This window comes from Aythya fuligula, chromosome 11 (genome assembly GCF_009819795.1).
Source record: "Aythya fuligula isolate bAytFul2 chromosome 11, bAytFul2.pri, whole genome shotgun sequence".
NCBI classification, from domain to species: domain Eukaryota; kingdom Metazoa; phylum Chordata; class Aves; order Anseriformes; family Anatidae; genus Aythya; species Aythya fuligula.
The window spans coordinates 9,517,540-9,545,474 of record NC_045569.1 but is presented as its reverse complement, the minus strand read 5'-3'; the positions used below and the strand labels follow the sequence as shown (position 1 = coordinate 9,545,474).

General features: G+C 48.7%; 1 protein-coding gene across 2 annotated transcripts in view; it reads right to left on the bottom strand.

Moving 5' to 3' along the window:
- The window catches only part of NPTN (neuroplastin), a 51,436-nt gene extending 27,938 nt beyond the window's left edge, over positions 1 to 23,498 (bottom strand). For both annotated transcript variants that reach the window (XM_032194582.1, XM_032194583.1), the window contains exon 1: positions 23,315 to 23,498. In XM_032194582.1, the coding sequence (XP_032050473.1) occupies positions 23,315 to 23,402 (88 nt within the window). In that variant the 5' untranslated portion in view covers positions 23,403 to 23,498. The remainder of the gene's footprint in view (positions 1 to 23,314) is intronic.
- Between the last annotated feature and the right edge of the window lie 4,437 nt (positions 23,499 to 27,935).

Here is a 27,935-nt window from a genome sequence, read left to right as displayed (position 1 = left end):
CACCAGATGCAATGAGTGATGGTAGCTGTGGAGGAAGATGAGCAGTTAGGCTTCAGTCCCCAGAGCAGGGAGTTTCAGTGGCCTGAGAGAAGGAAAGCCCACTGCCCATACGGAGACATCTGTACAGCAGTTCGCTCCCAAATGACACGATCACTGTCACTGGCTTTTCATACAAGATTTTTCTCCCTCTGTAGGTCACTAGGGCTGACTGGAAGACACCAGGAACTCACCGTGTTCAAGAGAAACAGAGGGTCTGAGTCAGGGGGAGTTCAGGAGACGTGACTTCTGCAAGACGAGGTTTTTATGCTTTGCCTTAAGGTTGTGCTATTTCCTAAAATTACCCAACTTCTGCTATTGGGGATAATGCAAGCAATCTACAGATCTGAGTCCTCTTGGACATCAACAGATGAAAGAGGGATCAAGCATCAGGACTACAGGCCGAGCAGGTTTGTGCTGAACAACCCGAAGTCGCTTCAATTTTCCAGGCACATCTGCATCACCGGGTTCACTGCCCATTCTTCCACGTACAGATGTTTCCATTTCCCAGGGCTGGAAATTATTTGCCACCTCAGGACACTGAGAACTCACCAAGCAAGCAAGTTCTCCTGCATCTCCATGCAGCAGGCTCACGTTGCAGATTTGAGTCACTCTGCCTATAACTCATTATGTATGTGCTTTATCTCGTTAGCAAACGAGTTCATCATCTTACACGAGATGGAACAGGGTTCTGCCATAGCAGCTCTGATGACAGACTTCCAAACCCATCTGGATCTGGCTTGAAAAGTCAGCAGAATGCAGAAAAGTCTTGATCCAGAATTGCTTTTCGTTCCCTATTGTTTCAACCATATTCTCTGCTTTTGAAAGCTTTTCTGCTGCCAAAAGTAGCATTCTCGGATGAAAGTCATTTAGCTAAAGCCATTATTTCAACATCGGAGAAGGAGGTGGGTTCCCCACCCCCCCCCTTCACAGGCTGGATTAAGAATAGCTGCATCAGTTCAGTGCTGCTGCATCAGAGAACTCCTGAGGAAACATGCTGCTGGGGAAGGAAAAGCAACACGACTTCACAGAAAAATCTGCACAGTAAAGGTCACGCATCACCGAAAGGGAAGGATCTGCACAGCAGCATATATGCAACCAAAATCACGTGAGGAAGGCATTCAGAGGAAATTCCAAGAGAACAGAAGAAAAAAAAATAAAAATGGTTAGACCTGGGAAGAACACAAGTCAAATATAAAGGCACTGACGGAGAAGCCAGCATTCGGGTGGCTGGAAACCTGCTACAGAGCTACGGGGTAGGGGAGAGGCACAAGCTCAACGCGGGGCTGGTTTCCACACACAGCTATGAAACTAACCCAGGGATTTCTCCCAACTCCTTTAATCCTAAGGAGAAGACAGAGGGGTGGCAGACAGGTCAGCACTACGGGAACGGTGTCGGGTTCGAAACAACAGGACAAGGCAGCAGGGAGCTGACAGGGATTAGGGGAAGGCGAGGGGCACTGGGCTGCCTCTAGAACTACGGTACCACTGCGGCAGGGCGCCGAACTCACTCTGAAGGACGCTTATAGTAGCCTGGGCTCGAATCCACGTTATGGAGGGATTTTGCCTCAAGTCATTCCTCCTGGGGTCGTTGCTGGCCCTGCACTCGTAAGTCCCAGAGTCTTCCAAGGTGAGGCGGGTTATTCTCAGCACGCTCACCCCGTTCGCCCCGTAGGCGGTGTTAATGGTGACCCGGCGCTTCCGCGCGCCATCCCACAGCTGTTTGAAAGACTCAGCCCGGTTGACTTCAGCGTACCACCACTGGATCTCTGGAGTGGGGTTCCCAACCACATCACAGTACAGTTCAAAGGCGTCCCCCGTGAGCTTAGTTTCTGACATGGGCGACTTGACAAACCCGGCTAGAGGGAGGGGCAGCAGAAACGCAGTGACAGACCAGCAGAAAACAAAAAGATCTCATAAAGAATAAAGCAACGAGGTGCAGAAAACAGTTAGAAAAGACATCAGCATCTACAGTAACAGCTGTTAACACCACTTTTGGAGCAGAAGCACACCACGGGGCACTGGCAGGTTGGTAGTTGGAGAGCATTCCCTGCCAGCAGCATCGTGGGAGGCAAATCGTGGCACGAAATGCTTGTCCCCACAGCCCTAGGGTGGCACAAGGGCTCGATCCTACAGGGCTGTGCTCAGGAAGACCCGGGCTGCAGGGCACGCTGCTTCAAACCAGCCAGGAGACGACTCCGAGCTGTAGAGCACGCTGGTGGGTGTCAAACCTTTCTCTTGGGTCAGCCTTCCTGCTGACGGGCAGTAAGTGCTCGTGGCCAGATGTCTTTCTCTAAACAGTTGCCTTGTTTTTGTATGACCCACCTACAGGGCGGGGGGGAAGAAGTGAAAAGGGGAAAAACCCTACACCGCTTGTGGCTGTGAGCTCTGCTTTGACCTTTTTTCCCACCTATTTCGGACATGTGAGGCCTGGAAGTCCCCAGGACGCTGCTGACCCACTTCCCTGAAGCAGATGGACCACCGGAGCTGTGAGTGCCTCCCACCCTTCCGAGGCAAAAGGAATTTCCCTGGTACACACGTACACAGGCAGGACTGCTTCCTTTAGCTAGGAAGTGCCTTTGGTGCCACCTGTCCCAAGAGACCATACAATTTTTGCCTTTGGAAACAAGATGCCGTGCTGTTGACCGTCAGCCCAAACCATCCTTACTTTGAAGTCCTTCAATACTTACCAGCTTCTGAGCAGCGTTAAGAGCAAGCACACCAAGCTGTCCTTCAATCCTGCTTCCAAAGGTCCCTACCGAAAACTGCGTTGCCCTAAAGCTGGTCTCTCCCCCGCCGCCTCCCCCGAAAACCCAAAGATTACAACACAGCTGGCCAGGCAGATTAGGCAGCAAAACCTGTCAGATTGCTGCGCCGCCCGGGCTGCGGGGCTTCACAGCACTCAGAAGTGCCGCACAGAACGAGATCGCTTCATCCCTCCCCTCAACACCACGGCTTATTTCCAGGAAGAGGACTGGCAGACAATTCGATGGCACAGCTTTTGGTGCACGCTTATTTAGGAACCGTCCCCCCGATGGCGCGGCCCTGCCTGAGGAACGACCGCAATAGCTGCAAAAACAAAGGCTCAGAACCCAGACGGATTAACCCCAGAAATCATTTCTGCTATCGGCTCATCGGTGAGGACTCTCTCAGCACTAAAGGCAGGTGAGCTCTGTGCTGGGTAGAAACACTACTGCAAATAACCCACTGCTGCAGGGAGCGAGGAAAAGCTGCTGTGCCCTAATTAGCAGCAGCCACAAACGGGGCGAAGAGCACCGCTGTTGTTTCTGGAGGCTAACAAGGCTCACACTGCTCTCACGCTGCTGCTCAGGCTAACAAAGGAGACGGGGTTATGATCCTGCTCTGCTGGACTGTCCCTGTTTCAAGGGGCACTGAAGGCTTTGAATTTCCAAAGAGGCAGAAACCCAACAGCGAGACCGGCGTCTGCTGAATGTGGTTTGCTGGATGCAAAAGGCAATAGCTCACGGCACAGCCTACCTGCCTGCCATCACTCAGCAGCTCCTTCCCTGAAATTACAGGCTTTTTTTCCCCCCTGCTTGCCCACTGCAACGTGGAAATGCCACTCAGAGCTGAGGAGATGACAGCAGCTCGGGAAGGCTGCTCCCACAGCCTCCTCACCCTGCAGGCTCCCGGCTACCACCAGTAGCAGAGGCGAGCTCCCTGCCACCAAAGGGATCACCAAAGTCAGTCAAAGCCCGAGTGACCCAAAGCCCTGGGGCTGTGATCCCATCCAGCTCTGCCAGCTGTCCTAGCCACCACGCAACCACTGCTGCAGCAAAGGCATCTCTTGGTGGGGATGAAGGGGTGTGAGGGTCTGTTTCAAACCACCAGTAGCTGCACTGCTGCTGGGGCTACGCCGGAGGCACACGTAGCATGAAAGAGGACTGTAAATCCTCTTATTACAGGGAGTATCAGCAATTTGGGTAGGACAAGCTGCCAAAAGCTTTCAGTTTTGAATTTGCTTCTGCATTAGCTAAGCTGTTAAGTTCTTGTAACTTGTGCACAAAGCCTAAAAATAATAGAAAGAGATTAAACTGGACAACTGCATCAAAAGGTCCCTTTGGTAAATACTCTCCAGGTTTAAATTCTAAACCCTCGGCTTCCATCAGTTTCAAATCCCCTTGAAAAACAATGCCTCAGATTACGATAAATTTCAGTGCAACGCTATCAGGATCTGAGAAACCATGCCAGCAGCACAGACAACTCCATAATGATGGCAAAGAAAAACGCAAACTGGATTTGTTGGCTCCCCCCACCCCAGCAGGAGATGAAAGCGCTCTTTAAAAGGGTGTTCCAGGTTACGATAGAAATTCTGGGAGGAAACAAATGGGAATGAAGGTGGTAGAAGAGCCTCCATGTGCAGATTAATCAAGACTTAGCATTACAAAGGCCTGGCAGAGCTATTAAAAACTCTGCACAAGAGTCTCAGGTTAATGTTTTGCATTTTCAGTAGTTCAGGAACGGCAAAGGCAATAGATCAAACAGCATCAGTAAGTTAGGCAATGCTTCCAGCTACTGTACATCTGCCAGAGGGCCATTTCTGATTAAAACATCCAGCCAGAAGCTACAGAAAAAGAGCTGAAGCCTGTCAGTACCAAGCCATCATTAAAAAGGGGGCAAAAAAAAGCTAAACATTACACTGAGCGCTTGCTGTAACACAATGGGAGTCTGGAAGCTGAAGCACTCCTGCTTTTTGGCAATTGTCAGGGATTTCCATAATTGTTCAAAACCAAACAGAAAATGACACTGTGCAGATTTCACTGCTTACATAAGAGGCTTTCGGAGCCCAGCAGTTTCCTTACTTGGTCTTCTCCGGAGCGCAGCACTCGCTGCTTTGTTATTATCGTGTTCTGCACAAGCCTGGAAATAGGAGCATCAGACACATCAGACGAAAAGCTGCACATCAAAATACAGGCAGGTCACGGCAGGGCCACGGCTCTGTTACAGCAATTACACTGCTCGCAGCTGAAAACTGAAAGCTGCTTTGTGAAATTCCCCAAAACTGCAGAAAGCACTGGTGGCAGGAACGATTTCCAGCTTCAGCTCCCCAGTGTCAGCGGACAGATGAACAGCGCTGGGGCCGGCACCCACACCCTAAGATCCTATCAGCCCATGGGAAGCAGAAGAGCAGCCCACGTTTTAAGTGATCTCTTATTCACTGGGGTAGAAATAAGCACCTCTAAATGCTTAGAAGAAAGTATTCCTATCAAGTTTCAATAGTTTCAGGTGACAGCTGTGTGTTCTTCACAGTCAGTCATCAAGTAGTTCTGTTACACAGGGAGTTTTCCTCATTAAAACAAAAAGGCGTTGTGTTGGGGTTTATTTATTTTTTAATGCCGATTGCTATCAGGCATAAAAGAACAAAACCTATTGTTAAACCTCCCGCCAGGTGTTTACAGAATATTCACAATACTCCAAATTGTAAAAAAAAAAAAAAAAAAAAAAAAAAAAAAAAAAATCAACACATGATAGGCCAGCAGATGTAACAAATCAAGTACACTTATGTTTTCAACACTTTTTTTGTTAAAAATTCGTGGTTATCTGTCTGACAGAATGCAGAACCAGTAGCAACACTCTTAAATTGCTAAGAAAGTAAGGTTTGTTTGTTGCAGATTCACCCTCCCTTACCAATTTTGAAGAGAAAGGGAAGGAAAGCGATGGATTCTAGAAAGCGGAACAAACTAATGCCTAAACACAATTCTGCCAAAGATGAATGAAGCCCAGTGCACAGCTCTTCACACAGGCAAAATGCGAACATGGCAATGTGTATTTTAGCGAAGAATTGCTAAGATACAGTTAGGCAAAAGGTATTTTGAGAGACAGGCATGTGTGCTTGAACTGGAAGCGGGGGAGAGCTTGGGGCTGTTCAAAAGGGCAGCCAAAATTGTCCATGTGCAACAACAGAAGCACATAAAGTAGACTGCCATGGCCAGTAAGCTGAAAAAGCTCAACACTGGTCAAACGTAGAGCTCAGGAGAGGAATAGAAAAGGACACTGAAGATGAGGAGTTTAAATAAGTGTAGAAGCTTAGCCTTAGCACACCTGAGCAGACTTAATTTCATTCATCGATGGAAGACACCTTCCTGATCCATTTTGCTTCTGTTTAGCTCCCTGTTGGCCAAGCTATGGCAAATAACTCACAGCTTTACACACCAGCAGCACCCCCCCTAGCTTGGGGTGGCAGTGACACCTTTCCACCCACAGCTACCGCCCACACTGACAGGGGCCAGAAAAGAGGCAGCAGCAGCTTACCTACGTAGGGCAGATGTGTGGGAGAAGCAACAAGGCTCATCTGCTTGCTGCTGTGGTCATGTCATCGTAGCCCTGAGTTCTGCATAAAGCTGTAACTTTAACATATTGGAAGCACAGAGAAATATTGAGCTAACTCTGAGCAGCTTCTGAAGCCTGAGGAGCTTGTGTTCTGCCTTGTCTGGAGCCCAAATGCAACAATACTCAAAAGACAAAGCCCAAACAGCTTTAACCAGTATCACAGGGACCAAAGAGCTTCTCAACTTCCTCACCTGCTAGAATGAATGTGCACAAAAGGATCTTTGACAGAGACCAACAACCAGTATAAGATGTATCAGCAGTGATCCACCAGTCAAAAAAAAAAAAAAAGCAAACCAAAGGTGGTACCTGATGGAAGTCATCCTTCAGTTGCAAAAACGCCCCTGCTATCAATTTAAATAAAAACATGTAAATATCTTTTAAATATCCTAAACTTCCCAGCAGGTTGCAAAAGACTCAACGCCAATGGCACTGGAGAAGCAATGCAGGAGGAATACTAACCTAAATAAACGTCCTAAGAAAGATGTTAAAAATAAAACAAGGGTTTGGCTTGAAGAAGATGCAGATAAATGCTAGCTAAGGAAATGTTAAACCTGCCCCAGCACACAAACAGAATCAGCCAGAACGAAATGAAGCGCAGGTACTGCAAAAAGCCCTACTAATGCAGAACAAAGGCTAATTTCTCTAGGCGTGTAACTTTTATCCGGCATAAGATTAAAGCTGAAAGAAGTGCGAGTCCAAAGAAGACGTGGTCTTAAAACAAAGTCCGCAAAGATAAGAGAACAGGAAGGCCACCAAGTTCAGAGCAGGGAACAGGCACAAGAACATAAAAACGTGGTTGGAACAAAGGGAGTACAAACTATTTCTGAGAACACATCAAGCCACAAGAAATACAGCTGCAACAAAGCAATTTTACAACCAGGACAGAGCAGTGCATGTCTCTGCCAGGCAAGACGATGCTCCTCCTGCCTTCATCTTGGGGTGAATTCCACTTAGAAGGAACAACACACAGTTCAAAGCTCAAAAATGAGGAAAGCATTTGCAAAGCTAGTGCAAGAAGCACACCTGATTTCAGCAGGAGGCCCACACCACAGCTCAGACTGCTTCAGGACTGCGCTCTGCAGATTGTCTGCCTTCACCATCCAAACCTCCGTGCAAACAGGCAGGGCTGATGTTTCCTGTCTGTCCTATTACCCTGCCACATGCCCACATTTCACAGCTTCCACAGCTCCCAGGCCCCTCGCACAGGTCTGGCCATTTCATTTCTGCGCACTGGCTGAGAGCCGTGCCTGCAGTTATACCGAAATCATCCAGACGGATGAGATACAGGTGTCACCGTAGCAGATACCATCACCTCCTTCACACTGAGGCTCTCCCACCAGAAATAGGCAGTAGGGTCGAAGCTATCAGTGTCTCCTTGTTAACCTCTTTTCAGATCCATTTCCTAATTGCTGTTCTGAATTAGAGACACTGGTATCTTTTTCCCCAAAAACATTCCTCCAGCTTTCCCAAATACCCCAGGCTCTGCACCTGTAAAGAGAAGTGAAGCTTCACAACCACTGGCACACGCTGCAGAGGGACTAGCTAAATCTCTTCATCTTCTGTCCTGGAATGACAAAAAGAACTGCATTTATGAGGATTTAATGGGGGAGAAGGCAATACTGCCAGCTGCAAACACAAACGTGCTTCCGAAATGCTGTGTTGGTATCGTCTCCTTCCAAGGAAACCTGCTCCTGACACCAGGGCTCACGGCATGGTTGCAGCACCAGAGAACAACTGGATTTCAGCTTCAGGAAGGGGAACAAACTAATTAAAATACCAAATTTCAGCTCTTCTCAGGTGCTCCTCAGATGGCTTTGCCCTGCCCTCCAGTTAGGCTATTTTCACCTTTCTTACGGGGCAAGTCTCACTTGTATCAGGATATCAAGGAAAGCTGCACCAGCAGTCACCCTGCTCTCCCCACCTTCCCACTGCGCCCATCACCTGGGCTTTGAAAGCCTGAGCCCAACTACCTGCTATTTAACTGCGACTTTGCCTAATTAACACCTTCTTCTTCACTGAAAGGTGTTAATTATGTGATAATATCTTTTTTTTTTTTTTTTCCTCAAGTGGGAGAAAGACCACAGTCACTTCGACTAAGTACTGCATTTTTATTTCAGGTAGAAGGAAAAAAGGCAGCCTAATTAACGTTGAGTGTCTCGCCAATTCTGACCTTTACTAAAACAAAGGATTTGAAATTAAGTTAAATCCGTACCAAAAGAGCGATAGCCAAAACGGCAGCTGGAGCAGAAGGCTGTAAACATTTCAATTCCATGGAAAGCACTGAAACATCCTGCCTGTTTTCACCTATCAGCTAGCAGGTTTAATGCTTTCCCACTCGTTTATCACTCGAGAACATGGCTTTTAATCAGCTCTCTGATAAGACATGGGCTGGGCTTTACATCACATCGCTGATAAAGAGATGGGTTTAATTTTTCCAGCACACTTTGCTGCTCTCTGCAGCCACCCAAGTATGAGTCAGCACTGCCCTAGAGCATACCTTGTGCAACCGATTGCCAGAGCCTGCTGGATTTCAGTACGTTAGCTGGTGGAGTGGATGCTGGGCACTACTTTTCTTGGTCTGCTTTGCCCTGCTCTTCAGCCAGCTGCAGAAGCACTAAGAAGCATCTCATCTTGCAGTTTTATAGAGGTGAGGGTAGGTTCTGACTTGCTATGGAGGAAAGAACTACCCAGAGAGCACCATGCAAAACGCACGAGCCCCTGCTGGAGCGCTGCCTTCCTTGCACGGAGAGGGAAACCTGAGGATTACTTCAGCCAAGCCCGCAGACAGGAGGATTAACGTCTTCTGGACCCAGACCAACATTCCTCATTTCTCTGCGCATTACAAAGTCTTGCCCGGTTTGACGTGCAAAAAAAAGATTTAGGGAGAACCTAATTCCATTTGGTTGCTGAAGCAACATTCAGGGAGCCCTTAAGTAAATGATTCAGAGCCATCTCTACCGTGAGGCCATCCTGGGAATACGTCCCACGTAGCCGAGAGAAACTGCTCGGTGCTGACCTGCTCCGAGGTTATAAATCAGGGAACGCAGCCTGGAGAGGAGTTCTGAAGGTCCTCTGCTCCAACAGCCACTCCCAAGGGGAAAAAAACCACTCAGATCAGGGCGAAGAGCTCAAGCTGCCCATTCACCTTCCCCCACACATTCACCCAGTGGATGTTTTTATTTAAGAGCTTCCTCGGAATAATCGAGCAATGCTCAGCTTCACACCACAAACAGCTCTGACTGTAAATAATACTTAATCACCTTTATTGGGCAAAAAACACTCACAGTAACCATAATTCAATGAAAAACATGATTCATAGGACATCACTGGGCAGAAATGACACTGACATGTAGGAGTCGTGTCTGTGTGCCCTCAGTTTCTGGAAGCTGCCCTAAAAGCCCTAAACATATTCCCTCCAGACTCAACCCTTCTCCAGGCACCTTGCCCACACTCACACATCATTTCATGAGGTGTGCACAATGCTTCCAGTCTACTTTTGCAGCAACCCCATGCTCATACATTTGATCCCACAAGATGGGAGAAATGTAAACAGATTTGAGTCTGGAATATTTGGCAAGAGAGGAATAATCCAACCAAGAAATTAAGAACTACTCCCTTGTTTTGGCTCCATGTTGATGTCAGCCTCCTGCCTAGCGTCACATTTTGAAGCGTGGCAGTTTGCAGATCTTTTTCCCAGTTTTTCAGATAGAAAGAACAAAGTTCCTCTAGTTCTCTCGTGCTATGTAAGAGCGTGGTCTGAAGAACCAACTGGAACACTGGCCTAGGTGCTGACAAACGACTGGGAAACTTGATGTTTCCCTTAGCTACTGGAACAGTGAGGGGGCAAAAGAACCTGACAGAGCCCCCTTTACATACGAAACAAACCTTGATGTTAAATTTTAATTGCCAACTTGGCTATAGGAATCTGTGTTACACATCCCAATTTCTCTGCAAAGGGCTCAGAAGTGCTGATAAGGAACGCGGTGCATTACACGTACACCAGACTGAGATGGCACACAAGCGGATGTGCAGGAAAGAGATGCTATTTATTTATTTATTTTTTACACAGCCACATCCCTGATGTGCATTCAGAAGTCCCTATCATAGCCCATTTTCTGCTGAGTACAAGCTCTATTTTCAGTTTATAGCTTTGTCCTGAGAGAAGTCTGCTTTGTGTTTTAAACCCAGTTGCTTAGAGGCATCGAACAAGTGTCATCTAGAAAGCTCCAAGCGTCTGCCCTGCGAGTTCATCTATTAGAGCAATTCTCTCCGCTTTGGACATCCTGGTTGGAGATGGGTATAGTACTGCAGACATGATATTAAAGCCTTCTCTTCTGTAGGAAGTAAAGAAAATCTCTCATTTCCTTGTACCACCAAACAAACAAACAATAGGTATCAGCCTGGTGCACGCGTTAACTTGCCTGTGGAACGGCACCCAGAGCAACAGCAAGTTCATCCATTTGTTCAGTGCCTTCGAAAGCACATTTCTTTGTATTTCAAAGAAAAAGTTACAGGGCAGCAGTCAGGAACTGCTCTTAGCAGTCTCCAGAGCAGCTGCATGCACTGTGAGTGGCATGGCAGAAGGCAACGGACAAATCCTAAACAAATCCCATGTAGCTAGGAAGCATTTCAACCGCATGCTTAAGTAAAACACCTCTGGTTAGCTTCATTTGGCAGTTTGCCTAGACCAGCCCCTCGTACAACAGCAATTAAACAACGGTGGATGAGGAAGCCATTCCAGGAAAACAGCAAGCCACCCCTCGGCGAGGACACACACCTCAGTTCAGGGCAGCACCAGCAGAATGCAACCCACTTTTAGTACCGGAGTTTTAAAATCCCAGAGAGCTCTGCCATCGCCAGCTTCCTGCAGGCTGCACGGGCTGCTAACTGCTCCCCAGGGCTGCCAACAGCCCCCGGGCTCTGCTCGAGGACTGCTGCAAGAGTCAGGAGACTTCTGCGTGCTGCAGGGATGAGGGATTGAGGCAGGCATGTAAGTGGGAAGCAAGTTTACCGAGCAAGTGTTCACCTCCCTCCCGAGGCGATGCAGGAGCAGGATGTGGAGCCAGAGCTCCTGACAGCCGGGGAGCTGTGGCCGGTGCTGCTTTTGCATGCATTTAAATTCCTGTTGGCTCAGAAGGGTGCACGCTGGAAGGAAGCTGGTTCAAGCCTGATGTGGTTCAACACATCAAGAAGCATTGACCACGGCAGATTTCCTTCCAGAGCGAGTTTGTGGACTAGTTTCTCACGGGTTTTTCAAAGATTAAGCTTGCATCATCCTCTGCAGAGGAAGGCATTATTCTTCATTTTTTTCCATTTATGCCTCTCCCTGACACAAGTTAGGTTCAAAAGACTTACAATCATCCATGCAGGGGAAAAATAAGCCAGTCTTTGATAGCATGAACTCTTTTTTTTTAGGTCACTACAGAAATACTTCTGTTGCAGCTGAGGAATGTACAAGAATTTCCCTAGAACACGATGGCATTGCTCCTGTCTATTGCCAAAAATACTTGTTAACAACCAGGAACGCACTCCCTAGGAGTAGAAGGGAAGGGTCTTCAATTCACAAGACAGAAAAGCAGAGCTCCCAACAGCTCTGCTTCAGCAGTCTTAAAGAAGACAGAAATTTCAATGTGTCCAGTGTTCACACAAACGCAGCAATTGAAGCCTGCAAGCTCAAGCTCTCAAAAATATTTTAAGACAACCAGATCTGCATCCTAAAGATAAGGAAATCTCTGTGAGATGGTGGTACAGATGACAAAAAAGTCGCATTCAGATTAGTTATTTCAAGTCCACAGACTATTCCATTAGTAAGGTGAAGGTTTGAAGTATTTTCAGTCTTGCTTTGACCTTTCCTGATCCAACAACCGCATTTGAAAGGAGAGTGATTGCATTTCTCTCTGGCAGAGAAGCACACACTGAATGGCAAACCTGTTTTTTTCCCCTTTTAGACATGCTGCAGAAGAACAAGCTGCTGTCTCATCTGCAAGGAAGAAAACGCTCCGACTGTTTTAAAGAAATGCCCTTTGCAGAACCGTTGGCTTATGTAACAGGTCACACAATCCGAGGCAGAGCTGAGAATAAGCCATTCAGGAAAAAAAAAAAAAAAAAAAAAAGACAACCACTGCGTGCCCAAGAAATGCTATCAGCAAAAGGAACAACACATTTTGAAATGCAAAGCAGAGTTCAGAGAGCAAGAGCTGCTTCAGAACAATGTGTAAGATGCTGCCCCTGCTCCAGGAGCTGGGGTTGGAGAAGGGATGCTCTACTTACTGCAAAGCTCACGTTCCCACAGCCAGAGAGCAGTTCTGTCTGTTGGCTGCCAACTTCAGGGCCACGCACCTGCAGCGGGTCAGGCTGCAGTCTCCCTGCTCAGCCTGCTCTCCAGACACCACAACATTCTTCTAGTTATGGGGATGAGGAAGGAAATGCATGAGAAAGTACTAAGGATGCCACCATTTATTTGCCAAATTGATGTTCCTTGGCAAATTTTGAGAAGCTCATCCCTAAGGTGCATTTCTGAGTGTTTCTCTCCCCCCCAAGGCATTTCTCCAGCGCAGTTCAGGTTCTCCCTGTTATGGCAGGCCTGGTGCTCCACTAACACACCCCTGACCACAGTGAGGATTTGCTAACTCAAACAGCCCTACCAGGCTGTCTACCACCACTCGTGGCTCATATGTAGGACATACCAGTAGAAATAGCTTTGCCCTTCCCACTGCTTCGTGCCAGCACATGCAGCTGCACCGGGGCTGCGTCACAAATCGGATCCTTCCTTGGACCGGGGGCTTGATCTCACACGGCCTACTGACACTGCTTAGATTATGGGTACAGAAATAAACTTCTGAGGGCAGCTCCTCCGCAGCAGCAAACATCGCTATTTAGGAGCTGAAATTCAAGTTGAGCATGAGCCAAGGTTAATGCGAGCCTCGCTGGCGATGCCCCACGCCGTGCCTCCTAATCCCCCCCACAGAAATCACCTTCCTGCAGCCCAAGGCTCCCTCCTGGCACACTCAGCTACTGAGATCTGCTCCCCACGCCTCACACAAGGGATGTGCAGGAAGGTGACTAACCCCCAGACACGTCAGGCATGGATAAAAGGATCCTGTATGGAGCTGCTGGGTTTTCCAGAGTCTGTCTTCCAGCTTAGAAGCAGGAGGAATAAAGGGAGCTGACACAAAATACTGCCAGAAACCTGTTCTTTGTTCAGGATAAGGGAAAAAATTTACAGAATAACATTGTGTTACCTGTACTAATTATAGGTTTTTGTTTGTTTTCATCTGTATCTGCTCGAAGGCTTCTGCAAAAACCTAAGAAATGAAACCCTGCAACAGTTCAGCAAGTATTTAAAGATTAAATGGAAAAACTCTTCTGTCTGAACTCAGCCAAAGTACCAGCACATCACTGACACTATGCATTACGCAGACATGCCTTGATGGGAATAAAAATTTAGAAGCTGGGAAATCAAGGATTTAAGGTGACTTCACCCTAAAAGCAATGAGATGAAAGAAAAGAGCACTCCACAGAAGTCAGGGGTGAGATCTCTCGTGCCTGAGCTGTCCAAAGAGCTCAAGTGCAGCCTACTCAAGGTACACAGGATCCAAATTCAGCTCAGATTTATTTAAAAAGTATTTAACCACATTTTAGAGATTCTGTGGTGGTTGAATACGTGAATGGTGACCTAAACAATTCTGTTGGTTTCTATTTGGAATCCTCTCCCCAAGCTCAAGTGAAGAGATAGTTCTTCACTTGTTTTTATCACAGCATTCCTGAAGAGCTGTGGTAGGTAACACGAGGGCTGCATTAAGTAGTCTCACAGCTCTTGAACCGAAGACCCCATTCAGCTGTGCAGTTATTTTACAAAGACATCTTTTAAATACCTTCCTGGAGGTCAGACCAAAGCACGCGTAGCATTTGTCCTGCATTGGGCCCTTCACTGCAGCAGTTATGAGAAGAATGTCAGAACAAGGCAAACGCAGTCCTCATCTGCCAGCCTTCCAGGGTTTGCTGCTGAGGGACCTCCTAAACCAGAGGTGACATTTTCACAGCCATCTCAGGGCAAGTTTACATTTTCCAAAAAAAAAATAAAGAACGAAAAACCTTTATTTAGTAATTTTCCATCTCCAAGAGGCTCTGATTCAGTTCAAAAGAGGACAACAGCGTAGTATTTCGAAAAACCCTTTGGGAAATCTTTTTGTCAGAGAACTGGAGAGCAGCAGCAGACAAAGCATTCGCTTGGTGCTGTGGAAGGAACAGATTAAATCCCTGCCCCGTTAATTTGCTGCCTAGATGAAGCATAAAGGGACAACAAAAAAATGTGATTTTGCTGAAAAATCTGAATGTAGGCCACTGACGAGCCATTGTAACTCAGACGTTTACTCACTGAATACTAGGAAGCCCCACACCCTTCTGGATCTACTTAAAGCAAGATTTGAGAAGATGAAAGTACGAGGGAAAAGAGCTAAGCAGCACTTCGTTCATCCAGCCCCTTCTGCCATTCGTGCCTTGGCTGGTATTTATAGCTGCTTAAGAGCTGGTTCTCTCTCTCCTGCCTTTTCTGCTCCTTTCTCACAACAAGGTCCTTCCTGGGATTCAGAAATGACTTCCTTCTTCCTCCACGTGGCTCAAGCTGGAGGTCACCACGTTGATCCTGGTAGCACTAAAAATAGGAGCTCCATGAGCTTTGCTTAGACCTAACTCATTCCGTTATGTGAGAGCAAGTGAGAGCAAGCTGAGCACCTCATCACTTCCAGCACGGCACTGAAACACCCGTCAGTAAAAGTGGAAGTGAATTCCACATGAAAGCAAATCAGTGGTGTCTTCGTCTCACATCAGGTTCAGCGCCCTGAAGAGACATGAACTGTCCCATCCGCTTCAGCAGGAGAACCTGGCCTTATTTCACACTGCTCCTCCTGCCAAAGGTACCAAAAGAACAAAGATTTGCACTGCACCCCATCTAAACACAAATAACACAATAGAAGGAAATGCGGAAAGAAGAAGAGTGCTCCTGGAGGGAGATGAAGCCATTTGCACTATTGCCACGTGTGCCAACAAGAAAAGCGCTCGGTACAGCACACCCACCCTCGGGTACTCGTGTCATCCCAACTGCTTTGCATAAAGAAAAAAAAAAAATTGGCACAACTAGGGTAAAGCTCAAACAGTTCCCCAAGTGCAGGAGGTAGAGGTGACAGCACTTCTGCTGGGGACAGAATCCAAAGGTGAAGGCAATCCAGACCTTTATAAAACATATGATGGGAGCTGGTGAGCAACTGAAACAAGCCCAAATGCAGTAGAAGGGAGAAACGTTTTGTGAAATGAGACTTATTTGGGGTAATTCTGAGAACACTGGGGTCAGAGCAGAGACAAATGGACATTCCCAGGCCTACACCAGAGAGGTAAGGCTTGGTGAAGAACCCAGGATAAAACAAACCAAACAGGGCTGATCGGCAGTGCAGGTTTCTAGGTCACAGAAAGCCCCAAGTACCAAACACACCGCGTTTTACAGCAAACCAAAGTGGCAATCCATGGATTTCTCTCAGAGCAATCGTACAAACGAAAAGCTCTCTGCTGACACCCACAATGTCTGTTTTTTCAACCAAGAGGCAAAGCCAACCCGTTCACCTGCTCTTTGGAAATACCAGCAGCAAGTCCTCCAGTCCGCCTAAAGTGCGCTGGGATTGTACCAGGAGGTTCAATTAAGCGCACTCCTTTCTGATGGGATGTGTGCAGAGCAGCCAGTAACACTTCTGCCCACTTTGTCAGACCTTTTTTTTTTTGTTGTTCCCCAGCATGAAGATACAAGGGGCTTTGGGGGGAGTCCAGGCAAGCCCCAGCTTCCCACTGTTACCTAAGGAGCAAAGAGGAGCCCATCCAGGAGACTTCTGAAGACACACGGATGTACAGCCCGGCTCTGAGTCACAAGCCCTCGATGTTCAGCTGCTTCAAGACTCAGAAAAGCTTCCCCGAGGCACCTCTCTTCAACAAAGTGGTAAGCCTCAGCAGAACCCACTGGTTATGCAGCCTGGCAGTCGTTAAAAGGAAGCAGCTCGCTGCGGAGCTTGCTTTACCGTAGGCAAACGCCGAACACAACAGCACCTCCAAATTCTGAGCTCCCAGTTTGCAGCCTGGAGTCATTAAGACAACCTATCACAAGTGGAAATTAAGCTGCCTGCATCGAATCAGAAAGATAAAGTGTCATAGTATAAAATGTCAGCCGACGACGACCTTGGATGCTTAATGCAACAGAGAGAGGAGGAAACAATATTGAGCTCCCTGAGAGGTAACTTGTTTGTACACAGAGGCGAGGGCACCTCAAGCAGGAATTAACAACGAGAAGTAGCACACCAGGGCAATCTTCATTTCTCTTTTAGGGTCTGGACTGTCAGATTCATTCCACATTTTCCTCATGGCAGTCCTTATCTCCAGCATTTCCACTCAAGTCTGTCATTAAGCACCACTTTTGGCATCACAAAGGCAAAAGCTGCTTAACATCACAAAACTGGGGTGATTTTAACAAGGCTAGAAGTAACAGAGCAGCTGGACTTCAACCTGCAGCCAGCTGAGCATCACTTAATTCTTTACAAGTTTTGAATGAGTATGATGGGAACCGAAACACTTCCACACCGAACCTGCTAAGGTGGATTATTCCAGCTCACCACCACAAAGCTCTCCTAACATAAACCAGGCCAAAAAAATCCCGCAGCAGTCAGTCACTATGGCATCCGCTTGCTTTTTAAAAATACACCCAAGCATGTGTTCCTTCAAACTCCTGCTGAATGCCTTCGCTGGACTATTTCAGTCTGCCTTTGGTTTGCTACAAAGCCTGCTGGGAGCCTACTGCTTTGCTAAAATCATCGTCGAGCTCCCTTTCTAGGCATTTAAATACAATTCCCTCTGGTTTTCGCTTCAAATATATTTTGTCAGTTGTGCCAACCTCCCAGAATTAAATCCTTTTCCCCAGGACTTTTTCTCCTATTTGGAGTTCTGGCCTGGCGGCACCTTTTCACATCGTCCCTTTTCACATCCGTAACAGTCCTCTCCTTTTCTCCCACCTTCAATATCCACCTTAGAAGATGTTTTCATTTGAGGTGTCCAAGGTACACAAGCTCTAGGGAGAGCCTCTATGGCCCCTTCATCATCACAGACTAGAAGTGATTCAGGTAATGGGGGAAGCAGCTACACCACTCAGCTGCTCTAAGCAGCACTTCGGCTTAACAGATTCCTTGATGTCATATTTGAAACTATGGACTGTAAAAGAAGCCTATAGGAATTAGAACACTCTAAGACTTTCCCCCCTTTATTCATACCAGAACAGGGCATCGTTATTTAATTTTCTTCTATAACAAGGGCTCACGATGCAGATGCGTTTAGCCTGGTGCTGCCTGGGACAGTGCTCCTCCTCAGCTGCAAGATTTGATCTTTCAGACACCCCTTTCGTTTTTTTTTTTTTTTTGGTGTATAAAAAGGCTTCCGATCTGATAGCAAAAACCACCCCAGTTTACACGAACACAGCGTTCCCAAGGCAGGTCTGAGATTACATCTATGTACTGAAGTCCCAAGCACACCTTCAAAAACTGCAGGACAGACACGGTGCCTCTGCCTCCCCACAAGCAGCTGCAGAACAAAATCCTCAGTGCCCTGCCCCTTTCCAACATCAAAGCCACTAAGGACAAAGGCTGCCCTACCCCATCGCTCCCCAGCAGCTCCATTTGGGGTTGAATTTACCCAGGACCAGAGCCCAGCGTTGACGCTTTGCCCCACGCCTTCCAGCGGCCGAAATACTACGCTGCCATCGTGGTGTCGTTTTCCACCATGTGGAAATGGGAACAGGGGGGGAAAGAATAAAAATCTCACTCTCAAGAACTTCTATTTCTTAATGATAGCAGACATCTCTGGCTTCTGACAACGCATGATGAAGAACCCTTCACGGCTGCAGAAGTTATTGTCTTTTTGCTTGAATGAGTTTGCGTCAGCGCTTAAGTGGTGACTTCAACCACACAGATGACCCAAAAAAGCTTCGAGCTCATCAAGAGGGCATGAATTTTTAAAAGTCTACAGTAGTTATCTTAGTAGGGGATAAATACTCCCAAGACATTCAATCCAGGTTGAAATTATATTTAGATTTAATTAGACCCTCTCACTTACAGCACCAAAAGAAATGGTGCGGTGCAAGGTAGCAGAAAAAAGAAGTTTAACGTAGAGTGAAAATGTATTCCACATCAAGGAAGTGTTGTTTGTTTTTAAAGGAACATAAGTGATGTTTCAGGCCATTATCATGGTTTTAATAACTAGATATTATTTTCTGACACAGACCTTTGATAACAGCCAAGGACTGTTGTCCTTTGACTCTCCCCCCTCCAACTTCACACAAGCCAGTTCCACATTCTAGCACTAACAGGGTAAAAAACCCTGCCAAGTCCCTACAACATTACAAAACGCAGCTAAGCAGCTTGTTTTAATTGCACTGACTACACAACGGCCATCCTCAAGCACCCACCAGGCTGTGTACAGGACACGATCCCAAACCTTCACACCCAGGCGCAGCAGCCCAAGCACAACCCGGTCCCCGAGGAGCTGCCCGCTGCAAGAGCCTCCTAACCAAAAATAAGATGTCACTGACATAGCTTTGCATGTCAGGTATGTGCTTGTTAATGTGGAACAGTGAACAAGTAGGTGGAAAATGGAATAAATAAGATAAGTGATGGGTAGAGCATCATTTAAGCTGATCAAACCACAGCAAACTGAGGTAGGGGTGGGTTCCAGAGGACAAAATGGGACTTCTGAAAACAGGAAGGAAGGCACCAGGAGTAGGTACAGTGCCATGTAATGAGCACAGCCAAGAACTACTGGGTTCTAGGCAGTCAAAGAGCACGAAGTAGCAGTCGTGCAACCTGACTGACCACTGGGAAGGATCCCACCGTGCTGTAAAGACCCCGTTTGCCCCGTGCTGCAAACAGGAGCACCATCTGCAAGAGGCACCGAGCGATCCTTCCATGCCGCCAAGCCTTGGTCCTTTCCCAGCTGGAACCGTGGCCAGGTCCACACGTCACACTCCAGGACACGTGGTTTAAGGAAACCCACAGGAAAGCACCGGGAACAGTCAGGAAAATACTACTTGTGGTGAATGTCCGCGACAATTGACCCCCAGAAGTACAGAAAGCAATCGCTGGTGAGAAGGAAATACCCTGCTCCCTTCTCTAGATTGCACAGGTTTAGGGAATAAGAAGCCTACTGACAGGAAAGCAGGTTTAGGATGGATTTATGGGAGACCTTTCCAGCTAATGGATAAGCAGAAACCGTTTATCTAACTTCCAGTGTTAAGAGGCTCCTCAATGGGAGCTGCAACACTTCCAGCACTCGTTTGAAGGCTGGGCTTTACAACCAGATGAATCACAGGCTGGCATTGTCCTTTACAATGCAAGTTCTTACAATTGCCTCCCCTAAAGTAGTACTTAGAGCTAAAGAAACAGCTCATTGTGAAGGAGAGAATGCACCTCATTCACCACTGCAACCAGCAGTTTTCGTGCAGCATTGTGCTGCGAGGACAGCCAGCATCATTTCAAGTACTTCCAGCAGCTCTCCACTCCTTGACACAATCAAAGCCCTTGTTGAAGTGTACCAGCAGTCGGCATCTCTTCACCCTTCAGAGATCTGCTAGAATTGGATGCAGTTTTCCAGCGTATACATTAGTCACGTTGCTTGTATCTAAGTTTCCTATGCGGGAGTTGTAGGAGGAAGGAGAATAGAGATGGTGGGGAAGGGAACAGAGCTCTGCACACTCTCCTCGCTGCTCAGCCCACACTCGCGCTCCGTAAGCGCTGTACGAAACTGTTCCTTGGTTTTATCTGGGGACCATTAAAATCGTGTCAGTGCGAAATGGATGAGAAGCCACAGTCAGAAATAACACTCACGGTTTTAAAGATGCGACGTTTAAGGATTTTCTCTTGTAGACAAGACACGATTAAGTCTGTTTTAACCATGCTTTGCCAGACCAGATCTTTTAAAAGGAAGAGCTGGAAAATAGCAATTCGGCTCACCTGGTGGGGTCAACTGCAAATTTAACAGGGTCAGCCTGAGCATCGGTAAAAATACAGCCATGCTCCTTTAAAACCAAAGGCTCCAAGGTGAAAGCCCTCATATCCTGAAGCCTTTATTTTTAAAGGAGCAGCTGGAGAAACAAATAGATTGCAAAGGTCAAAAGCCAGCAAGCAGAGAGGGCACGGAATTCATCACCGAAGAGGTGAGTCAAGCATCTTCCCATAAGGAGGACTCTGTCTGTTTTCAAGTGATCTTCCAGCAAATACCAGTTGGAAACCACAGGTCTACACAGACCTTCTTGACAGGCTGGCTTTTTCCAGCTGTTCCTCCTCATCTCTCCTCTAGGCCCCTGCTCTGTCACTTCATTAACCCACACTTGGGGTGCACGTGACGGGCAGCACCCGAAACGCAACCTCGAGGAACCCAACATGTTTCGCAGAGGAATCCCCAGGAAAAGTTCCCTTTCTGACACACGACTTCTTCTGTGACCTTTGGGCGTTTATGCAAGAGCTCTGAAAATAATCCACGCAAACGCCAGAAACCTGCTTCCAGTTTCATAAGCTTAAATCTATAGGCAGTGCTAATTAAAAATGTGCCGAATTGCACTAATTCTAGAAAAACCACTGGCTGCTCTGCAGCGATCCCTGGTCAGCAGCAGCAAAGAGGCTGCTCCCAACGGGCAGGACTCCTCTGTGTATTTTTTTGGGCCATGCGAGCGGTTTTCACCACACGCCATGCGTGTCCTGCAGCTCAGTAAGCACTCACTGTTCCTTCTCTGACCCAAACTTGGCCATCCTGTGTGTTGCACAGCCCTTGGCATCACCTCTCGATGCCGCAATGGCTATGGACCAGTAACAGGTAACGAGGTTCTTATCCTCCACATGCCTCACAGCACACCCCTGTCAACATTCAGATCTGTTTTTTTCCAGGGAGTTGCCCCTGACAGACTTCCACATCTGCTCAAATCACATAATTTATAATTTTTCTAATGGCTTACAAGGAGCGCACACAACCCAGGGACCAGCTGTACCATTCCCTCACAACAAAGCAAAAAAGAATTGTTTCATTAAGCAGCTCGTTGGCCACTATTTGCAGAAAGAAATTAGTTCCTCCATGGCAGAGCCTGACCTCCAAGCTTTAAATTTGTTTCCCTCTGTTACGGCAGCATTCAAATTGGGGACAAAAATTCAGCTGCAGCAGCAATAAGCCTTTTGCAGAAGGACCTCCACCTCCCACTTGACTTTCAAGTGCTCCAGTCCTTGCCAAGAAGATTTTCACTCACCTGTGTAAATTCCCACCTCAGCACTGATGCTCCCCCACCCTTTGCTTGCTAGGGCAACCCCAGTTCACCAAACACAAAAGGAGCTTTCAGGACACACCCGGGGGCTGTAGTCTCACCTCAAGGCACAACCAGCTGCCAGCATTTCACACCTTGCTGGCAAACCCAGCACAGAACAGCTTCAGGCACAAGACCCACTTCACTCACAGGGCAGGAGACCACTCACCTCGCTTCACCTGAACACCACAGGGAACACAACAGGGGCAGGTTAACCCTGCCAAAATGGTGTTTCAATAGCACAGCTATCTCAGGGAGCAGACAGCATCTCTGCAGCAAGGAACCTTGATGTCCACAAGGCAGCCCAACCTGCTGTATGCTGGGGATCCAGGTCCCCAGCTCCCACTGAACACCAGCAAGATTTGCCCAGAGCCTTTGCGGCTCCTTCGGAAAGGCCCCCACATTGCAGAAAGCCTACAGGCTTCATTCGCACAGCGTGGGTGCCAAAGCTTCTCCTGGGTGGTTAACAATCAGACATGGAGCTCAGCTCTGCTTTCAGACTGCAAAACCCAAATATATTGAGGCAGTCATTCCGATCTGGGGTCTTTGGGCCATTATTTCTTAAATCTGCTTGTCTACCACCATGGCCAGATATGCAGAAAGGCCTCAGTGCCTTTTTTTCCTAGAGGAAACAGCCGATGAGGCTGACCCCAGGCTGCAAAGCAAGACCCTCAGGAGAAGGAAGCTAGGACAGCACAGTATCTGCAGAGCAGAAAGGATGAGGAGGGGAGGACGGAACAACGCAAACACATCTTGGGGTCAGTGTATTACTGAGGTACGGTTTCATTTGGGGAAGATTTCCCCACTGCACAATAAACCTTCAGCTCGGGAGCCAGGCTCCCTGCCCTTACATTAGCTTCACCACAGGTCTGCACGAGAAGCCTGCCGGCAGCAAGGCAGCGCCGAGGCAGCTCCGGAGCACGCAGAGCCTGACTTACGGCCGCCTCTGGCCTGCGGATCCCCTGGTAAGCTGCACATTTCTCTAAGCTCTGCAGGATCTTCCTCCGAGCGCCGATTTAGGCCAGCCTCTTGGCCCCGCTTCGTTCTGCCACTAATTGCCATGCACTTGGCTGCAAGCTCATCGGGGAGGAGGCATGCCGTGCTAGATTTAGCTCAGACTATCCTATAAGGAACAGAGAAGGGGTTTCTTTTTTTTTTTTTTTTTTCCCCCTTTTTCCTCCCAGTTGCTAAGGAACTACGACTTTATTGCATTAGAAACCAGCGAGAGCAGCTCGGCAGATGCGGGTTCGGTGGGCGGGAGGCGATGTTCCAGCCCCCCGAGCACAAATCACCTCAGGAAGCGGCTGAGGGGAAAGGGACTGAGAAATAGGAGGCCCCCAGCTCCCTCCTCCCCCCTCCCAGCGGGGCCGGAGCCCCCCAAATCCCCTCCAAACCTCCCCTCAGCACCCCCCGCTTTCGCCTCCCGCACCTTTTTGACCCTCGTCCCCCGCCGTAGCCTCCCCCTTAGCAACCGGCGGCCCCATAGCAACGGAGCGGCCCCATAGCAACGCGCCCCCCCCCCCCCCCCCTCACCGCCACCCCCCCGCCCTTCACCCTCACCGTTCTGCGCGGCGGAGGGCGCCGGCAGCAGGGCGGCCGTGAGCAGCAGCAGGGAGAAGGCGGCGGGGAGCGGCCCGGAGCGGGACATCCTCCTCCTGCTGGTCGGGGCCGGGGGCGAGCGGGAGGCGGCTCCGTCCCCGTCCTTCTCCGCCGACCTCCTACCGCAGCGCCGCCGCCGCCGCCGGCTCTCGCGAGACTTCGGGGCCCCGCCGGGGGCGGGGGAGGCGCGGTCACGTGGGGGGGGGGGGCGGGCGGGGCGGGATCGCCGCTCTCTCCCCCCCCCTCCTCCCTCCCTCCCTCCCCTCAGGCGCCATCTTGTGCTGGGGTCGGGGAGGGGGGCGATGGGTGACAGCGTCTCAAGGCTGTGGTCCTGGGGCTGGAATGGGGCTGGGGGAGCCGGCTGGGTGCTGGAGGGGGGTGGGAGGGTGAAGGAAGGCGTCCGAGGCTCGCAGCTCTCGCAGGTGCTCTCGCAGGCAGCTCTGTCTCCACAGAGCCCCCCCCTCAGGGCTCTGAGGTGAGGAGGGTGAAGGCGCCTCTGCGCCCCGCCAAGCTGCGACCTCGCTCCTGGCCTTCGTTCTCAATAAAAATCCCAGCAGATAGCTGTGCAGGCAGGCTGGGGGGCCTGCTACCTTGCATATTCATCACTCTTGCAAGACCACGATTTTCACAGCCATATAATTAAAGAGTTTCACCCCCCCTTCAACAGCAGCTGCGAGTGTTGCTGCAACCCCAAATCCGTCCCAAAGTGCTCCCCTTTAAGACACAAATAGGTAACCTGCACCCCTGAAAGACCAATGTGTTTTATTTTTTTCCCTCTGCCACACAATTAAGTTTAAACAATTTTATCAATTGTCACCTGCCTGCGTGTCTTTTCCCCTTGCCTTAGATTTCTGCATGGAGTTTACTTGGCAAAAGTATTGTGTTTTTTATGAAAGGACAATGCAGCATGTGAAGTTTTGCAGTAAATAATAAATGGGAAAACGCTGCGAAAGCCCCTCATAAGAGCAGCCTCGTCCTGCGCGCCTGCCTGAGGTCTGCTTGTGGTTAGGGCTGCAGACTGCCAGCACACAAGCCTACTTGTTGATAAACAAACAATAAAAAATAAATAAAACACTTGTGTTTTTTCAAGTGCAGGGCTCTGCCCTTCTGATTGCACAGATCTGAAGCTGAGGCCACAAGAAACGAAGGCATTTGCCCCAGGTCAGTGGTGGAATTGGGTGCAAAAAGCTCAGAAATTCACTCCTGGTTCACTGGACCTGCCAAGCACCCCTAGAAATAGTTGTGGTTGCACCTCAAGGCTTGCCGGGTGAACTTTGGGCTGGTCACCTAAATTTTCTCTTTATTTCCCTTCTTGTATAGTAAAGATATTGGGTCAGACCTACTACTTATGCTCGGGTTGCTTTGTACTGCACTGGTGACCCCAGCTGATGGTAAACGCAATTTAGCTGACATAAAAGTGGATCTCTGGCTGCTCTCCCTCCTGGGCTGGCACACAGTTGGAGTGTGCTGCTGAACACTTTAACACACATCCAAGGCGGGGAGATTTGCAGGAGACTGGAACACAACAGCACAGAAGGATGCTGAAAAAAAAGAGAAGAATAAAGAAAATCCCCCAAGAGCACGTTTTCTGCTTTTTGCTGAGTCCTCTGTCTCCACTCCAGAGATCTCTGCATGCTCAGGACTCCCAAAATCGTCCAAAGATTGCCTAACTTCTCCCCCTCCCACAAAAGGGGCTCTGGGAGGATGTTAATGCAACCAGCAGTTGTTTCCCTTTCCAGGCAAAGCTTCCCGGCCATTAAATCCCATTGCAGAAGCTTCTTTGCCCAGGGTGCAGCGGCCACGCTAATTGTACCCTGGCTCACTGGCTTCACTTGGAGCAGCTCTTTGACGTTGCACTCCGGATCGCTTCGCCTCGTTATCCTCAGCTGATTGCTAGCAAACAGAATCGGAGTCCTTTCATTGTTGGCGTGACTCAAGGAGTGAAAAGGAGGATCAGGCACACCTTTTTCACGGAAGCCCTGCTACTCAGTTGAAGCGGATGAAATTGCTGCTTGAGCGCTTCAGGGCTTTGATGATGATGATCGCGGGCTTAGGATCTGCTGAGGTCACAGCAGAGAAACCTTCAGGCTGTGCCCAACCCTGGCTGGCCATGGCTCTCCAAGGATGCCGTGATACTGAACTCGATCTGCATCATATGTTCCACTGTGCCGTGTATCCTGCGCTTGAGCATTTCCATGGTGCATTTCCATGACTCACTATTCTTGCCAGCTGAATCATCTGTGACACTACTATTTGTTTTCTTGCCATGGCGCAGAAACATCCTCTTTTCTCCCCGTGTTTGTTGTTCCCTGGAATGGTCCTCACAGTAGCTCTAGAAAACCAGAAGGAATAGGGAAAAAGAAGCAGAAAGCAAGATTTCACATGGTGCTCTCCTTCCTTCTGCTTTCTGCATGCTGTTTTGCCTGCTCCCGAGGATTTTGCTGGAGCTCTCATTTTCGCAGACACCCACTCAGCATTAGGCCTTACCTACACTCGAGTGTTTTCCAAGTTTGGAGCTAGTTAGCGATGTACTTGCCTCCGAGCATGGTTTGTATCTGCACAGTAATACTTGTTTCGTAACCATGGCAGCTCGCCGTGACTCATGCTGCCGGAGGCCTGGGCCGAAGTTAGCAGAAGGCTTGGGCACACGGTTGTTTCCCTTTATCTTCTCCCCACCGTTGCGTAATTCATCTGTCACGTTTGCACTGCTCTGGCTCCATCCTGGGGACAATCCCGGGACATGCTGCCCCGCTCGCCAGGAGCTTTGCTCCGCCAGAGAGCAGGGAGCAGCCACTGGGGTTTCCCTCGAGGGCTCTGATTACCCAGAGCGAGTAACGAAGGTGCCCCACAGATGGAGTTGCCCTGTGGTTTTGTGGTTGAGGCAGAACGTACAACACAAGGAACAAAAGCAGAAGATCACTGTGGTCACGGACCCCACCTGAAGCCTGCTGTAGTCTTTGAGAGTCTTTTGGGGAGCTTTTGGGTTTCTACAGATTCCCTGATGTATTTTGCCAGTGTCTCAGGTATCCATGGCTAGCACCATGGAGAAAAAGCTGTTCTCTCACTGGGCACAAGTATGTCCTCTTTTAACAGGTCACACTTTTAGAGGAGCTGTTTAGAAAAATAGGAGTTGCCACCAGTGGGTGCAACATAGCAGCTTGATGGTAAGAAAAGGGTTTTATTCCCAAGGCAAGTGTTCCACTTGTTTTTTGGGGGATGTTTTTTTGCTTGTACAGTGATTCCTGACCTTGTGAGTGGAAAGCGGAACTCGGACACAGATTTTCCAGAGTAACTCACAATCCCCACACTTCCCCTTCACTCGAGACCCATCTTCTTTTCTCCTGGCACGCATCAATCTGGGTTATTCTCTGAGACTTCAGCTAAAGCAGGGCAGAAAGCGTGGGATTCAAAACAAGCAGAGGAAGAAAATCATCATACGAAGTTCCTGTTCTTTTTTCCCACAGCAGAGCAGCAAGGAGGCATCGTCCTTTCGTGTGTGTGTGTCATCTTTGAGCTGTCTTCTTGCAACTGGAAGCATTTAAGACATCCCTGTTATTTTGATGTATTTATTGATACACTTTGGCACTTGAAGAAAGCTTTGCCTCGAGAAGTCTCGCTCGCAGTCACCTTCTTTTGAATCTATTATTGGAAAGCTGAAAATGTAGGGTAGAGCGTGAAATGCTTGGTGACGTCTAGCAGTGAAACTCCGCTACTGCAGCTGCTCTCGGGGCTGAGAAATGCTGAATAACGTCGGTTAATGCCTTGACATGCTGGTGAGAGCGCAGATCTGTGCTTCAGCTGGCTCGAATCAGCTTGTAGACACACACGCAGGGTACTTGCACACCAGAATGCTGCTGCTCTACAAGGCTGCATTAAGCGCGGGGTCCCGCTGTTTGCGCTGCATGCATGGAGGAGATGAATGAGCAAACACAGTGCAATATGCATGTGTGTGCTTCCATGTTATGTAAGGCTGCCGTCGTCAGTGCTCCTTGCCTGCCTTGCAGTATCCTAAGGAGCAGCTCTGGCCCTTAGGTTACACATGGATGATCAGCAGCTCGTCTCCCCAGAGGCACAATGGTGGGAAGGGAACACCGTTAACCTAAGGAGATAACTGAACCGCTGCTGCTCCCAGGGCTGTTCCAGGAGAGCTGCCAGCCCCTTGGGACGGAGGTGACACCCATCCCGGTGAGTCACCAGAAAGGCTCTCTGGTTCTTCTTACAGGCAGGGCACGAGGGGCTGGGACTGCTGAAAAGGCTTCGTCCCACACAGCGGCTAAATTGGGGACATGGCTCAGCATCATCGCTGCAGGCTGGACGTGGGGACACGGAGCCACAGGACTGAGCTACTGGGGTCAGCAGCTCCTGCCACCATCAAGTCAAAATCACGGGTTGTTGCTGGCTGATAGGAGAATTGGAGCCTGGGGGAAATGCCAGTAGGAAAAACCAAGGTGATTCTGTGCAAGGGAATGTGAGAAAATGATGGAGGAGCAAGGAGCAGCAAAAGAGGTGGAAGAAAAAAAAAAATAAAAGGAAGAGGTTGAACTGAAGTGGTGCTCTAAGGAATGAGAGACAAAGGAAAAGC